A 16087-nucleotide genomic window follows, 5' to 3' on the forward strand; every position below is an offset into this window, starting at 1 on the left:
CCTACTTATCTTATCGCGGTGCCTGATACGGTGGGCTATTGCGGCCTGAGGCAACGACATGCTATCCTGGACCGCATGGATCCTTTTGCTGAGGTCATAGTCATCACAAGGGCATGTCATCAAGACCTTGTAGAGATGAGTAGAGATGATCATAGACCGCTCTGTAAAGCTCCCTGAGAAGCGTTTTCTCAGGAGATTTTTCAAACACTTGTAGAATACTTCTAGAGCACCTCATGAAGAACTCCGTCAACCACATCAAGCATATTGTCCCCAGTGAACCAACCATGCACCAACCGCCTACAGAACTCCTTCAGGGCAAAGCATACACCAGATACTGCCGGCAGAGCAAAAACTGAATGTGATGACGCTGGCTGCCCGCTCTAAGGTAACACAGACGGAGTATATTAAGCCGCTCACTCAATTCCGAGCTCAATCTCCTGTATATCCCCCGCATTTCACAGCGCGTGTCACACCCACCCAGCCAACGGCTCAACACCCAACCAACTTAACCAACCAACCAACCCAGTCAGTGTAACGCAGCGCCACCATGAGCCCTCGCAGAAGCAAAAGCAAAAGCAAAAGCAAAGGCAAGGCTCCCATGTCCGCTCCCATGCAATCGCCCTCGTCCTCGTCTCCTCCTCCACCCCCAGCCTGGAACTACCCCACAAGCACCCATACGCCGGCCGAGCTCATGGAAAACTTCGAGAAGCTCCAAGGCGCCCACAAAGCTGCGTTCATACGGTTTCTAGCCAGAGACATCGGCAACATCCTCAACAATGTCACCAAGGGCGAAGAGGCCGGGCATCTGACCAAGGAAGATGTCGAGCCTGTTTATCGCATGCTGGAGATCGTCCGTGACGGTGAGCTTGCAGAACTCCGAGCCCAGAAGAAGAGATTGTCTGCGCAGGTGATACGGTTGCGGGAGGAGAACGACCAGATGGCGGAGCAGATCCAGCGGATGGCTGATGTGATGGAGAGCTTTGTGGGGCACCTGGAGAGGGTTGCTGGGATGGATAGGGCGGCGGCGATGAGGTTTTTGAAGGTGGTGGAGGCGAGGGAGGAGATGGATATGTCTGGATGAATGAGTGGGATTGTGATGGGATGGTTCTGTTATTTGCTTATTGCTTTCGGTGGATTGTTTTTTTTTTTGTTGTTGATGGATGGGAGCTAGGGTTAAGGGAATGTATGTTCTGTTCGCGGGTTAGCTTGGATTGAATTGAAGGGGTTGGTTACTATTCGGGTGCTGTGATGTCCTGACGGAACATTTTCCGTAAGTCTGCCGTAAGACAGCATTACATCGACCCAGCTACTCCGTACACAGTAGATATTCAGTAGAAGCAGAAGTGAGAATCTATCTAGTATCTACTATACACAGTAAGAAAGATAGGGGAAGCCCTGCCAGCCCCACCTGACGGCCCCACCTTCCCACATCGAATCCCACCTGGTGGACATCAACCATCCATCCATCGCCGCGAGATGCATTCGCTCAGCCCGTGCAGATTTTATTGAACCGCCATCCTGCACCTAACTTACACTATCTTTTTTTTACTTATGCATGGTAGCGCAATCCTTCCGAATTGCTTACCGATCGCCTTCCCTCCCTCATCCCCCCCCCGAGTCCGACAGACCACCGTCGGCCCTTCTTATCTTCGGCCATTTCCTGCTCGCCCTCGACTCCGTGCTGACGAACTGACTCTTCGAGTCTGCGTCGCCGTCGCGTTAAATCTAGCTCGGGAGCACCCCATCTGATTTCCCGACCTCAGCTCGCCCCTGCGCGCCCCGACCAGCCCAGCCCCAAAATGGCTGGGGACAAGGAACTCGACGTGACTCTGTCACGGTCGGAATCCATCCGATCGACCGTGCACAACTTCTCCCCTCTCCATGAATTCGCCTTCGTGTTCGTCGTCTGCATGTCGCAGTTCATGACCCAAGCCGCGCTGGGGACCGTTCTCGCGCCGCTGGACATCATCAGCGACAGCTTCGGGATCACCAACCCGGGCATCTCCAGCTGGCTGATCGCCGGCTACTCGCTGACGGTGGGAACGTTCATCCTGTTTTTCGGCCGATGCGGCGATCTGTTCGGGTACCGATCGATGTACATCATCGGGTTTGTCTGGTTCGCGGTATGGTCGATGATCGCCGGCGTGAGTGTGTATTCGAATACGCTGCTCTTCATCTTCGCCCGTACGCTGCAGGGTCTGGGACCCGCCATGCTGCTGCCCAACGGCCTGGCGCTGCTGGGCGCGACGTATCGCCCGGGAAAGAAGAAGTTCATGGTCTTCTCGCTGTTTGGGGCCACGGCGCCCAACGGATCCGTTTGCGGGGCCGTCATCGCTGCCATCTTCGCCGAGTTCGCCTGGTGGCCCTGGATCTTCTGGTCCATGGCCATCTACTGCATGGTGCTAGCTGGGCTGGCTGTCCTCGTTATCCCATCGTCCCCCGCACCGGCGCGGGGAATGTCCGCCAGGGAGCTGCTCTGGGAGACGGATATCATCGGTGCCACCCTGGGAATCACAGGACTAGTGCTGGTGAACATCGCCTGGAACCAGGCGCCCGTGGTGGGATGGCACGTACCATATGTATACGTGCTCCTGATCATCGGGACGCTGATCCTGGCGGGGTTCTTCGTGTGGGAGATCAAGTACGCCTCCAACCCGCTCATCCCGTTCGAGACGCTCAACATCGACGTATCCTTCATTCTGGCGTGCGTGGCGTGCGGCTGGGCCAGCTTCGGCATCTGGATCTACTACTTCTGGCGGTTCCTCGAAGACATCCGGATGAAGTCGCCGCTGGTGGCTGCAGCGGAGTTTGCCCCGCCGACAGTCGCGGGTCTGATCGCCTCCTTCACGACAGGCATCCTCTTGGGCAAGATCCGACCCGGATGGATCATGTTGATGGCCATGATGGCCTTCACCATCGGCAATGTCCTCTCGGCCATCGATCCGGTTCATCAGACATACTGGGCGTTGACGTTTGTCACGCTGATAATCATCCCCTGGGGAATGGACATGTCGTTCCCTGCTGCCACGGTCGTCTTGTCGAACGCGGTGGGGCGTCGTCATCAGGGTGTCGCGGCGTCGTTGGTCACCACCGTCGTGAACTATAGTATCTCTCTGGGTCTGGGATTCGCGGGCACGGTCGAGGCCCATGTCAACAATGGTGGGAAGACCTTCCACGACAGGCTGAAAGGGTATCGTGGCGCGTTGTATATGGGTATCGGACTCGGGGTGCTGGGTCTTGCCACCAGCTTGGTTTATCTGATTAAGAGTCGACCGAGAGCCAACGAGGAAAAGACATTGTCGGAGGAGGTGACCGAGTGAAGGTCGCCAGTTGTTGGATATAACGAAACGCATATAGAATTAAATTAACCAATAGACAGATAGAACCACGCCCGCCTTGTATCATTCATATATAACCATTTTTCAATTCAAGTCAATAATACGATCTTTACGCCTTCAAATGCTATAACTACTACCACTACCGTAATGAAATCATGAAATCCGAGAACATTAGAATCCAGCGATCGTATCATGAATCCTTCGCTTCTAGAACCTGACGGTTAGAATATCTGCCCCCGCTTCCTTCCCCACCCTGGCACCCAGTCTCTGTCGGCTCTTCTATAGACCATTCCTACGTTTCTATCCCAAGCTTCTATCGTCTCGATCCATTCCAACAGACAGGACAAGTATATATATCCACATGCAGTATAATCAGCGACGATGTCGTGTCCTGCGATAATCACCAGAGGTTGACGACCCCGCACGGTAGCAGGTGGTGAGTAGAAGAACATCCTGCCATAACTAGTTAATTACCGACCCAATCCCGGCTGGTCTGCTGCCGGAATGGGTGGCCACCTTAGAGAGCAGTGATACTAATAATGGGGGCAGCTGCAATCGCGTAGATAGAGGTGATTGAAGACGTGCACCTCTTCTTCTTAAAAATAAACCCGAGTGGCATCCTTGAAGAGTGGTATATCTCCAGGCACGACCGATTGATTGAATCCGGGATGACAAGACCTTCTAATTTTTTCGAGAGGTAGGTGTATAGTAAATAACTTGGCTCTCTGTATGGCTGCGCCATGAAATAACGTCATTTGCATAGTTAGTCGATGTATCTTTTTACTATATAGTGATCCTAGCAAGCGTCGCGTGGGCCTCGAGTATATTAGAACAGCGGTCTGCACAGCACCGATTAGATCATGAACAGCAGGTTCTTTTTCGCACTTTCCGCAGGCTGAGGACGAAATATCATCATCAGCGACGCTCCAGCTGAATATAGCTCTCGCCTACGCCGATATCAAGGAGAGCAGATGCATATATGGCGCAAGGGGCAGACTGCATTGGCCCTAGTGGTCCTCCGAGAAGTACTGAGTAGATAGTCAATAGTTATTGGGTGTCCCATTTCCCCACTCTGCATTTCCACAAGGGTGTCTTGGACTCAGCGAGCACAGGAACGATGAACGGTCAATTTTGTCTTTGGTATATTCCCATGTGGGGGGGGGGGGGGGGGGGGGCATTTTCGACTGTAGGGGATTAAAGCACCTTGGACAGACTCCCCTTGGGACCGACGAAGCCCGAAGACACTTTCGTCAAAAGACTTTAAGATAGACGTCGTCTTGCGCTGCCTGCATCGAGTCATAGTCGCACCAAAACTGCCGTCGCACAACTAGTTCATTTACCCCGTAACACCGCTTCTGGCAAGGTGCACTGCAGCAAGAGCGATGTGACCAGTCCGATGGAGGAGCAGCAAACAAAGCGGGAGAATAGTAGTTAAGTTAGTGGCAGTCGGAGCAGCTGCTTCTAGCGACCTCAAACTAGACGGCTGAGGTATTATCCAGATTACGGGGAACGATAATATTTTCGGCTTGCGCACATTGCATTAAGACGCAAGGATGGGCATAGTTATATGGTTGGATCCTTTCACCAAGGCACGATAGCTGTGTTGTGTCGCTCAAATGGCTGTTAGTTGCCAAGTGCCCCAGTACGTGGAAGAAAATTATCACGGCTTCTGTCATTCATTCGCCAAAATCCGAGTATCTCGCAGCTTTTGTCCGTGGTGGAAGTCAAGTGAGCCGCTTTATCTGAGTTCAAAATGACACGGAAAGAAAGGTGTATCGCAAGGCTTTTCCCCCTTGGATGGAATTGGCCGTCGCTGTCAATTGCTGCGGGGATATATGTTGAGCATTCGATGCCTGTTTCTCAGGGTCTACTTGGATCTCATGCCCCGGATATGGAGCAGTGACAGTAAGTTTTTCACCCGGGTTTTCAATAGATATGTCCGCATGATTCTGTAGAATCCTATCGGGTCGCTTGTCTTGTTTCTAGACACAAGCATCCCAGGTCCAAGACAAAGGTCAGACGGATAGGCTGATGAGGTGAACATGTATCAAAAAGAGCAGGGAAACGGTTCTTTCCTATATCTTAACTTATATAAGTAGCAGACAGTCGCTCGGGTGTATACTGATATAGATAAACCGGAACATCCTCGTACCCGGTAGAAGAGTATAACGGAAAGCTCGTCATCTAAGACCTGCATATCAGATTCGTCCCTATCAAGGAGGATAGTATCGTAATCGGCTGTCTCAGGTAGTTAGTCTCTGGGCAATGATATCGTCATCAGCCATAGGGTAATTAATCCATCGCATGCAAATTGACCCGTCAACGCGCAATACCACATTTTCCTCATCCATATTGCAGCCCGAACCAAGACCGATAGCTTCACGTATTGCGCTATATAGAGCCGGGAAAAAGATAAAATCAACATATGAAATACCGCGATGATATTAGAAGCTGGCTATTCGCTTAGCCGAGCAGGCGAAAATCCATCTATCTTCCGGATAAATAGAACCGGGACTGGGACAGCGATATCCCATCCCTGTCCCTATTATTGCATGAAGGCGCATTAGATCAAAACATGGGATGAGTATGCAGGATAGACGATTATTGGGTCGCTCGGATGTCTTAACCCCTGGGCCAAAATCCTCCGATCATTTTGGCCCTAGTCCAAGTCACCAGGACAGCCTCTCGGCGAATCAACTCTGTTGACGGGGATGATGGGGTCCAGAGATCCACTATTTCTTAGAAGCTCACATAAGATAAGATGACCAAGCTATTATTCAGATCAACCGTGCAGGGCCCTAATGCATGATGAGCTGCGATTTGGGCCCTAAGGCCGGCAGTGGTACAAAGTATTCTTCTCGCCGGTCTGCTGGATTTTCCAGATAGGCTTGAGAGCGACAATACTCGTAGTAGGTCTTGAACTTTAGTCATCATCCAGAATATTGGTAAATGGACGCTGCTGTTCGCTATAATACATTCTTCGCCCTCAGACATGACTAATGGCGTATTCGTAAAACAACTGACTCGCAGGAAGTTGTATAATAAACGAACAGTGAGACATGACCAGGCAGCTGCGGACGTGCGACAACTGGCAGGTCACCCGAAGAAAGGACCCTTTCCTAGCCTTGCCGTCTCATTTCCTTTGCCTGGGCCTTCTGAGGTCGATATCGTATAATAGCAAGACGAACACTGCGTTTGGTGATGCCTTTCCAATCACTGGCGTGTTCCTGGCCCCATCAGAGTCAAAACTATGCACTACGCATACATTAGCCGCTGTCTATGTTTCCAACAAACATAGGACCCCATATTACCATGTATGCAAATGCGTCGTTAATCTCGAGGATATCAAACTCATTCCTCGATCTGGAATTGCCTCCATCGTTCATGAAAATTCAACATTGGGGATGGTGGCGCGACTTTCCTCGACTATCGTCAGTTGCAAAGCCTAAAATCTCCCAGCCTTTTTGCATATATGAGCGAGTCATAAAGGCCCAGTTGAAATGGAGTGCAGTGGAGAATCCATCGTCTGCACTCAATGCAAATACAGTCTCAGTCTCGTTTATATCAGGATAAACGCTTGCTAATTCTGTTGGGCCTGAAACCGGCATGTTCATAAGCAGAGACCGGCTAGATCATTATACTGTCGCACAGTCTAGTTCGATGAGCAGTGAAAGATACAGAAAAGCGCTGTCGAATAGCAAGGGAAACATGACCGGACCAAAAGCGGCCAGTTTCGACTCTTTCCCTTGCGTAGAATCGGCTGTATCCGTGGTTGGAATGTAGGTCGCGTGGAATTTGGCCTCCGTATTGGGAACAACGACTGTCTGACCCCAGTGCCTGGGCGCGATGCACGGTTATCTTGTTGTCGCGGTTTTGTCATGATTCCAGTGTTTCGAGTCAATAATGAAGAAGTTTCCGACTCGTTGAATAAGGTAATAAAGGGACGGGAGGTCATGTTCTTCACTCTTTCGTCTGCTCTTGGTCTCCCCTAGTGTATAACCTACCTACAGTGTGCATTGAGTCGATATCACAGGGGCATCGAATCATACTAATTAACTTAATTATAGGTCGACCCTGTGCCTGCGCCGGATCGAAAAAGAATTCTATCTTGATATCCTCGGTCAGTGGGAGAAGAACCTATATCGAAGAGAGAAGATAAATCATAAAAGAAATAGAACTTGGTCAGAGGATCCAGGCTTCAAGGTATTGGCGAGAATAAATCGAAAGATGGTGCCCTGCATCCGATGGGTAATCCCACAGAGAACATAGTGTCAGCCAAGATATCGCAAATGGGCCGATTCCCCCAGCTGTACCATGCATGTGGGTCTGTTGTGCCTTAACACACCCCAGCCGTGCAGAGAAAGGACAGAAATAAACTCACCAAATAAAACCTGGCAGGAAGGCTGCTGAGGCAATAAGAGAACTTTTCTCTTTCTCTCTTTCAGGGCATCCAGGGAACGTCTGACAGGAAGGCTGAAAACTATGGGAGAGCGATGGCCAAAGTGAGTTATGGTGGAAAGAGACTGGGCAAGATAAAATAGAGGCTTCGAAAGAAATATAAGCGTGAGAGGATGAGGGGAGGAAAGAAATCGGGGTGAGAGAAGAATAAAAAGAGAAGATAGAGAAGAAGAGGGGGGTGGCCTACGATTATAGGCGTGAGCAAATGGGTCGAGTGAAGTTATCCAAGACAGTGAATATCATTTCACTGGCAGAGTCTGGTATGTTAACTGAAAGTGTTATTCCTTGTCTCTACTTGAATGAAATTGTCTTCTCTCGAATGGAATTAGCTACCTAGGTAGGAGTACTTTATTCTCTTTTTTGATTCTTTTTTTGATTCTTTTTTGATTCTTTTTTCTGATTCTTTTTTTGATTCTTTTTTTGATTCTTTTTTTATTCTTTTTTTCTATTCTTTTTTAAAAAAGATAAATAAAAAGACCAAGATACTTTGATACCTCAGACTGGTGCTCTATAATATGCAAACAACCATCTCTACCATGATCTCTTGATTTTTTCATAAAAAAAAGATCACTTATAGTATCCTGGCGATGGTTATCTTAATATCTATCGCGATAGTCCTGCATTTCGGCTTCCTGGGAAATCTCACTCTTAAAATTCTTATTATATTGACAGTATGTATTATTATACATGGACGTTACTTGGTGTAGTGTAGACTATTCAGTTGTATACTTGTCTTACAGACACCCCAGCCGCAGCATCAACCAATCTGACGTCGCCGTAGTAGAGAAAGTCATGAAGTTCGTTCTCCGTACTCGGGAACCCAAATTCCGAGGGTCACGGCTTTAGGTTCGATCAAAATAGAGTCCCAGGAACCAACCCCAAGCCACAGGCACACACATACCCACAACCAGTAGACGAAAGACTCATTAGAAATGGAACAATCGCCACAGGGTCGACAATCTGGCAGTTCCTACTGTTGGAGTCGCCTCTTCATGTGAAGACTTCCAGAGAGGACCAAAGAATGTGACGCGGCGGTAGCCCAATCAGCAGGGGCGAGAAGTTGGCAATCCAGACGCCGCAAGTCCGAAAGTCAGAGACTGGTCCTAGTCCGGTCGCCGCCTGCGAACAACAACCTCGGCATTTGCCATCAGGGCAATCAATCGGGCCGCGGATCCACAGGTCGCCGTCCCCTTCATGTGCCAACAAAAGGAAGAAAGGGCCTCTTTACTCCTGCATATCTCCGCGATCGATCATCTTTTCTTTCCTTTGAACTCTTAGACAGATACTGTGTTGTTGGTGTCTTCTATTCCCTCTTTCAAAGACCTCCAGCGCAGAGCGTGAACTTTTTTTTTTTTTCGCTCTCTCTTCATTCCCCTGTTCCCGACCCACTACCCCGGACGGACTATCGGCCGAGATGAGCGCCCCGGGCGATTATGACGCTGTGCGCAAAGACATCGTCGCACAACTGAAGAAACCCGATTATGATGATGGAAGTGCAGGACCTGTGTTTGTTCGTTTGGCATGGTGAGTTCATCGTATACTGGTTGAGTTTGTGTGTGTGTGTGTGTGTGTGTGTGTGTTCGCCACTAACCCCTGAATAGGCACTCCGCAGGTACCTACGACGCAGAATCGGACACGGGCGGCAGCAACGGCGCCGGGATGCGATATGAAGCCGAGGGCGGCGATCCGTCGAACGCAGGACTTCAGTACGGACGAGCATTCCTCGAACCGGTGAAGGAGAAGCACCCCTGGATCACATACTCGGATCTGTGGACGTTAGCCGGCGCGGTGGCGATCACGGAGATGGGAGGCCCCGAAATCGAGTGGAAGCCCGGTCGGACGGACCTGGTCGACGACTCCAAGGTGCCGCCGCGCGGCCGTCTCCCTGATGGGGCACAAGGCGCAGACCACCTGCGCTTTATCTTCAACCGGATGGGCTTCAACGACCAGGAGATCGTGGCGTTGGCAGGCGGACACAATCTAGGTCGGTGCCATACCGATCGCAGTGGGTTCGAGGGACCGTGGGTGAACAACCCGATACGGTTCTCCAATCAGTTTTTCAAGTTGCTGTTGAAGTTGGAGTGGACGCCGCGCAAGCTGGCGAACGGGATGAGCCAGTTTGTGTATCGGGATCCGGACGCGGAGGAGGGAGACGAGCTATTGATGATGCTGCCGACTGACATTGCGCTCAAGACGGACCCGTCGTTCCGGAAATGGGTGGAGAAGTACGCGGAGGACAAGGACCTGTTCTTCGATCACTTTGCGAAGGTGTTTGCGAAGCTGGTCGAGCTGGGTATTCGGCGGGATGAGAGGGACGTCATCCTCAACACAGACAACGTGAAGGGGGGTTACATCTCTGCTCCGAAGAAGAGTGGTACCCCGACAGGACCCCCGAGGAAGTCGAATGCCGTGCGGGCCAGGCTGTAGACTTCTGTCTGTTTGTGTGTTTTATTTGGGAGGATCATGATGCGATACACGATGGAAGATTCCACGATAGAGGGTTCCTAGATTAGATCATGGCCCCAGCGTATATACTGGGTTAATAGAAGCAAGTCTTGTTCCGATCAACCAGAACGTCGTAGACAGTAGAAAGATGCCAGGAGATGCGAGAAGATGAAGTCGCAGGATGAAAGGGGCCGGGGTTGAAATGCGGGGAAGGCTGACTTTGCTGCGCCCGCCATTGGCTGGCTGGGCAAACAACGCGTGTAGCTGCATAGTACTCCTGGCTATTATTTATGCTATTTATACTGGCCAGGGTAGTTAATTAGTCAGTTGTTGTGATTACGTGCTGTACTGCCTGGGAGTATCTACTTTGGAAGAGCACACGTCCAGAGTTACATGTTTACCAGTTGCCGTCTTCAGCTTCCCGACAACGAATTTCAGACACACGCGCATAGATATTCAATTCGTCTAGGTCAAGATTGATTCCGATATTAATCAATCCATCAAGAATCTGCAAAAAGCCCCTACTATCTATATAGCAAAACTGAAAAGCCTAAGTCCCCGGAAATCGAACGAACTCCCAAGGCAAAAAAGGCCAGGTCCCGAGATGGATCAGGTCCACTTCCGCGGCTTTCGCGGTGGCTTTTGAATCCGCCGCGTAGAATTTTTTCGCTGAATACCTGGTACGTTCCTCGGGAGATTGAGGTTGACATTAGAGAGGTTGAAAGAGGGCCTTGATCCCGGAGTACTTATTGCGAGTGTATGGCTGTCGTTGAAGGAGGGGGCAGTGGACACTGCTTCTGGGCAATCATCGTTGTCATAATCACAATATTTGTTAGGGTTTTTTACCTGCAAGACAGAAGTCTCGCGACATGGATGGGGTTTATTGGCAGCTGGGTCAGTAGAAGATGCGGGCGGCGGTAGCTTGAATCCTTGACCACCGGGTCCGACGGCCAAGCCAGTGCCTTTGCAGCTTTCATCGAAGCACCTGCCAGGCATCATTGATGGCCATGGGTATTCACCCGGGCCCTTGAGGGGTGCAGACGGTGTCCATCCTTTCTCCCGCTGTAAAACGAGCTTGCCTGTCGTATGTTCTTGCGCCATTTGGCGGATCGTTCGCTGGGCCGCATCGAGCACTAATGGGTCGGGGTTCATCACCCGTTCATAGAACAGCAAGGGCACCTGCTGGGCTTTCCAGTATATCTCGGGTACTCTCTCCGCCGGATTGGCTGGGGAAAGGCCTCCGAAGATGACACCAGAGTTTGTACGGCTCTCGTACACGCGCAGCGTGTTTTTCCCATCATGCTCCCCTCGCTTGGCATTGTTCCAGCAGAGGTACATGCGACCGTCATTGAGATATACACCTCCTATCCAGCGATAGGTGGCCTGTCGAAAGTAACCCTCTCTATCCTGATACTCGGAAGTGATATCGTCGGTGTGGTTCCGAACGAAGGAGTGTCCATCAAGCTCTACAACCAAACGCATGGGAAGGCTTTTGAAAAGTCGCAGGCAATATCTGGCCCCAGCGGCACACTGCGTGCAGGGGTACTTGACTTTGGGGTTGAACGCCAGGGATAGCAAAACCCGCATGTCCTTGACGCGGTGGATCTGACCCGGAAGTAAGTTCGGGGTCACAGAAGATCTCGTAACCTCGGAGGCGGCAGCGTGGTTATTTCCGCAACGGCAGGGATTCATGATTTCGGTGTAGGAGAACTGAAACTGCTTGAAGCTTCTTGTACACGCGGCCCAGATAGACCGAATAGCATCAATGGACTCTCCCTGAGAAACTGCAGCAAACGGTGCTACCAGTTTCCAGAATCTGTTTCTCAGCTTGATGCTCAACTCACGAGGACATAGGATCTGTCGCTTCAATGAACGCACGCTCCGCGAGTGTGAAGCCCTTCCACCACTCCTTCGTATTACGATCGATATTGGTAGACCCGGCATCGAGCAGTCGCCCTGCCACAATGACACAGTCAACAGCACTCGAAAAGTTGTCCCAAACCGGGCCTCGACCTCTATAAGGGTAACCTTGCAGGCGCGGAGAAAAGGTCAGTCCCTCGTACAGCCGGGGGTCGCAGATGAATTGAACCTCGGCTGTTGCTGGGATTACACTTATGATTGGTCTTGTCAAAGTGTCCTCCGATGAGGCCGTAAAATGAGGCATTGCAATATTTCGAGAGGAAGCAGTTGGATGACGCTCGAGGTCGGCGTAAGCAACCCTCATAACCGCACGCTCTACCTCTTCAGTGACAGACGGTGGGGTCCGAGGTGCCGCATTGGCAGATTCATGTCCCCTAAAACTTGAAGCCATAATATCCTTTGTCGCTGCTGAAAGGCTAGGAATAGCAGGTCCTTTAGTCGACGGCGTAACAGGCCTAGTTTCAAGAGCCCCAAAATCATTATGTGCAACATCCATGGAGCCCATCTGCGTTTTAGCAATTGGAGTGAGATGGCCATACATTTTTGTATAAATAACGGAAAGAGCATCGGTAGTAATCCTCGATTCAGTTAGATTCATCATATGGTCGTTGTTCGGAGACATCGTGGACTTATGCATGGGACTTGGTTCTTCATTTTTCTTGTTGCGGGGGCTCTTCGGAGGACTCTTGACGGTGCCCTTTCGAGAGTTCTTGACGGTGCTCGTGGCGGTACGCTTACGAGGGCCGTTGGGGGTATGGATATCAGGCGCTATTCCACGAGGATCGAAATCGGAAGCTTGGCCCCCCACATTAACAGGCAAAAGCATTTGTTGTATGTACACATCCGGAAGCAAAGATGGGGCCATCTGGGGTCGATGGTAATCATTGACCAAAGCAGTATCAGGGTCCGGGGGATGCGGATAACGCCTGCTGATAGGATATAAACATGGTATATCTTTTTCAGGATTCAACAGACGAGGACCCGCATCTCTGGAGAAGTCGAACATTTCTTCCATGGTACATGGTTGGTGGCCAGGTGCTTGGTTGTAGAATATTTTGAACAGGACTTCAAGTTTTATCCTCAGGACACTGTCATATGTAGCGTCGTATACGAACCCCCAGCCGTGAAAAGCCAATAAGGCGTTCCAGTTCAGAATTCTGTGAGCAAGGACACCCAAGTAAGTCGTCTTTTTCTTCCCACACAGCCTCCAATTCTCGGGCGGATCTTCCAGGTCGACAATGTTAAGCAGAGGGTAGGGATTGGAGACGGGTTGCCCTTTCCCACCAGAACCTGCTAATTGGGCGAGCATTATAAATTGATTGATATGAAGGCTTTTGTCGTCGAATGTAAGTATAAGCACTGGGTATAGTATTCGATACAAGATCTGCGCAAACAAAAGAGGTGATTTCACCCAATGGTACGCGTCCCAGGGGGATATATACCCGCATGGCCAACCAAATGACAATTCCTTTGGTGACAAGGGAAACAAGGAGATGGTCGATTCTGTCGATCCCAAACACGCAAGTTGCCGGTCAAAGCTTTATAGATTGATTCCGGGTTCGGATCACCTTTTATACGGTCAATCATGGCACTTTTTCTTCCCGACAAATAGGTGCTTCATATTGCAGTTGTCGGGGAAATCAGTGAGGTTAGCCTGAATGGAAGCAATCGCTTCCAACACAATATGACCGTCCGTCTCTCACTGTCATGGTGGATATATATTAGGGGACCGACAACGGGACCCCCCTTTTCGCTAGCGGGACCCCGAAGCACCCTGACCGCCAACGGAGGCGGACTAGTTCCCAGCCTTACTGCCTGAGGCGTCAGGGCTGATACATCATGATGCGCCATCAGAGTCCAGCATGGATGGAAAATGGATGAGTATACTCCGTAAAATCAAGATGGAACCCAGCAGAGCCAGCATATTGATTCCTGCCCGGATGTCAAGTCATCTCTAGCTCAGAGGATATGCTGTGGAAGTGCCACCCACCCATGGCACACAGCGGCGGGAGCACCAACATCAGCTAGCAAGCACACAATAAAAAGCTTGGTCCTACGTAAAAGTAGGGACTCAAAGGCAACGTGTGAGCAAAGAAGGTAGAGGCCATGAATGAAACGGCTCAAACAACGCAATCTGAAAGTCTGTCAATTTGTTTAGGTTGTTGCAGGTCCATGCGCAGTCAAAGCAACAGCCAGAAGGCAAGAAGAACAAAGCCGTCCAGACGACAACCTCCGCTCTGACATGTAATAAACCCAATACCACACATACTGTAACCTTACCTCCTGTCACGTGCCCGTAATCCAGCCCAGTGACAATATATCCCCATCAGGCCTAGCGTTCTCACAAGCGAGCCCTGGAGCGCACCATGCCCGAGGTGGCTAGTCCCCAGCTTACCCGATCCCACAACGGGCGAGCAAAGTTGGAAGCCCAGCGAGTTGCCTCGATTTCAACCTCTCTCATCCCATCCCTTTCGCTGTCGACAATCAATCGCGGTTCTTCGCGCCATCGCCCATCATGTGTACGTGCAAACCAAGAAACATCAACCCTGGACCCGATTCCCTCTGCTATCCTGTTTTTCCTGTCGGCGGTTGTTTGATGGGGGAGGAAAATTGAAATATTGCGGAAGAGAAGGGATTTCAGGATGGCGACACACCAGACAGAAGGAGGATAAGGAGGAGGACGAGGACGAGGACCGGGGGGGTGTTCAACCACGAGGGAACAAAGAACAAAAAGGCTGACTCGGTTTTTTTTCTCGACTTTTAGCGCTCGTGTCCGGCGAGAAGACGAACTTCCAGTACATTCTGCGTCTGCTCAACACCAACGTTGATGGCAAGCAGAAGATCATGTACGCCTTGACCCAGATCAAGGGTGTTGGTCGCCGTTACTCCAACTTGGTCTGCAAGAAGGCCGATGTTGATCTCAGCAAGCGGTACGTTATCCCCTTATCTTTTCTACACATTCCACACGAATGTTCCCGGAGATGGAAAGCGACACAGTTCGACATCTTTCAGTCGATGGCAATATCAATCCATCCCAAGAGTCGAAACCGGAAACCCTTCCCAACCTCCAATCTCAGATGAACACAGAACCACAATCTAACATATATCCACAGCGCTGGTGAACTCACCACCGAAGAGCTCGAGCGTATCGTCACCATCCTCCAGTCCCCCACCCAGTACAAGATCCCCACCTGGTTCCTCAACAGACAGCGCGACATCACCGATGGCAAGGACTCCCAGGTTGTGTCCAACTCCCTCGACAGCAAGATCCGTGAGGACCTTGAGCGCCTGAAGAAGATCCGCTCCCACCGCGGTCTCCGTCACTACTGGGGTCTCCGTGTGCGCGGTCAGCACACCAAGACCACCGGTCGCCGTGGTCGCACCGTCGGTGTCAGCAAGAAGAAGAACTAAGCCAGACTGCAAAAAACGGGATCGGATCACCTTCTCTGCTTTGGTTTCTTCATGCTGGCTGGAGTCGATTGTCGGGAGCGGGATTCCTTTTTGTTGTATGTTGGTGTGTGGTTTTTTTTAACGAATCTTCCGCGGACCGGATCATAATAAAAGTGCCGAGTCCAAAAATGAAAAGAATCATACCAATGTGAATGAATACCAAATCACCCTCTTCTGGTCGTAGGCTGCAGTTAGGAATAAGGAATGCTGTGTCGGGGTGGCAATCTCCTTCCATTATGATGCCTGGTCTATCTTAAATGGTCTTCATATGTGTAGCAACACTGGCTTGTACACGACGTAAGGTGATGTCTTTGATTTGATATGTAGAGTAGCTTCTAATATCCAGGGTGGCTCCATCAAGGCGTTGGTTGCTCTGTCCACCACGGTATCACTACAGGTGATTGAACCCATCCTCGCCGCTCCTTTCCAGTTTGTTATCGGGTATGCCATATTGGCCTGTACATATGCCCGTGTTG

At 50.6% G+C, this 16087-nt stretch overlaps 5 protein-coding genes across 5 annotated transcripts; 4 read left to right on the forward strand and 1 right to left on the reverse strand.

The window, feature by feature from the left end:
- Positions 1–488: 488 nt before the first annotated feature.
- On the forward strand, positions 489–1197 carry BO70DRAFT_359763 (uncharacterized protein). The gene has a single exon (XM_025542613.1). The coding sequence runs from the start codon at positions 548–550 to the stop codon at positions 1079–1081; it is 534 nt and encodes a 177-aa protein (XP_025401861.1). The 5' UTR covers positions 489–547; the 3' UTR covers positions 1082–1197.
- A 589-nt stretch (positions 1198–1786) lies between these two features.
- Positions 1787–3335, forward strand: BO70DRAFT_377845 (MDR family MFS transporter). Its single transcript, XM_025545223.1, has one exon. The coding sequence runs from the start codon at positions 1800–1802 to the stop codon at positions 3318–3320; it is 1521 nt and encodes a 506-aa protein (XP_025401862.1). The 5' UTR covers positions 1787–1799; the 3' UTR covers positions 3321–3335.
- A 5714-nt stretch (positions 3336–9049) lies between these two features.
- On the forward strand, positions 9050–10365 carry BO70DRAFT_359764 (peroxidase). Its single transcript, XM_025542614.1, has 2 exons — positions 9050–9320; positions 9398–10365. Exons 1-2 carry the CDS (start codon positions 9211–9213, stop codon positions 10221–10223), a joined length of 936 nt encoding a protein of 311 aa, XP_025401863.1. The 5' UTR covers positions 9050–9210; the 3' UTR covers positions 10224–10365.
- A 397-nt stretch (positions 10366–10762) lies between these two features.
- On the reverse strand, positions 10763–13470 carry BO70DRAFT_427121 (uncharacterized protein; the record flags this gene model as incomplete). The annotated part of the gene is made up of 2 exons (XM_025547858.1): positions 10763–12057; positions 12086–13470. 2 exons carry the CDS (start codon positions 13468–13470, stop codon positions 10851–10853), a joined length of 2592 nt encoding a protein of 863 aa, XP_025401864.1. The 3' UTR covers positions 10763–10850.
- Positions 13471–14607: 1137 nt separating this feature from the next.
- On the forward strand, positions 14608–15938 carry BO70DRAFT_359765 (40S ribosomal protein uS13). Its single transcript, XM_025542615.1, has 2 exons — positions 14608–15091; positions 15275–15938. Exons 1-2 carry the CDS (start codon positions 15006–15008, stop codon positions 15570–15572), a joined length of 384 nt encoding a protein of 127 aa, XP_025401865.1. The 5' UTR covers positions 14608–15005; the 3' UTR covers positions 15573–15938.
- The last annotated feature ends 149 nt before the right edge of the window (positions 15939–16087 follow it).

Source organism: Aspergillus heteromorphus, assembly GCF_003184545.1.
Source record: "Aspergillus heteromorphus CBS 117.55 chromosome Unknown BO70scaffold_5, whole genome shotgun sequence".
In the NCBI taxonomy this organism is placed as follows: Eukaryota; Fungi; Ascomycota; class Eurotiomycetes; order Eurotiales; family Aspergillaceae; genus Aspergillus; species Aspergillus heteromorphus.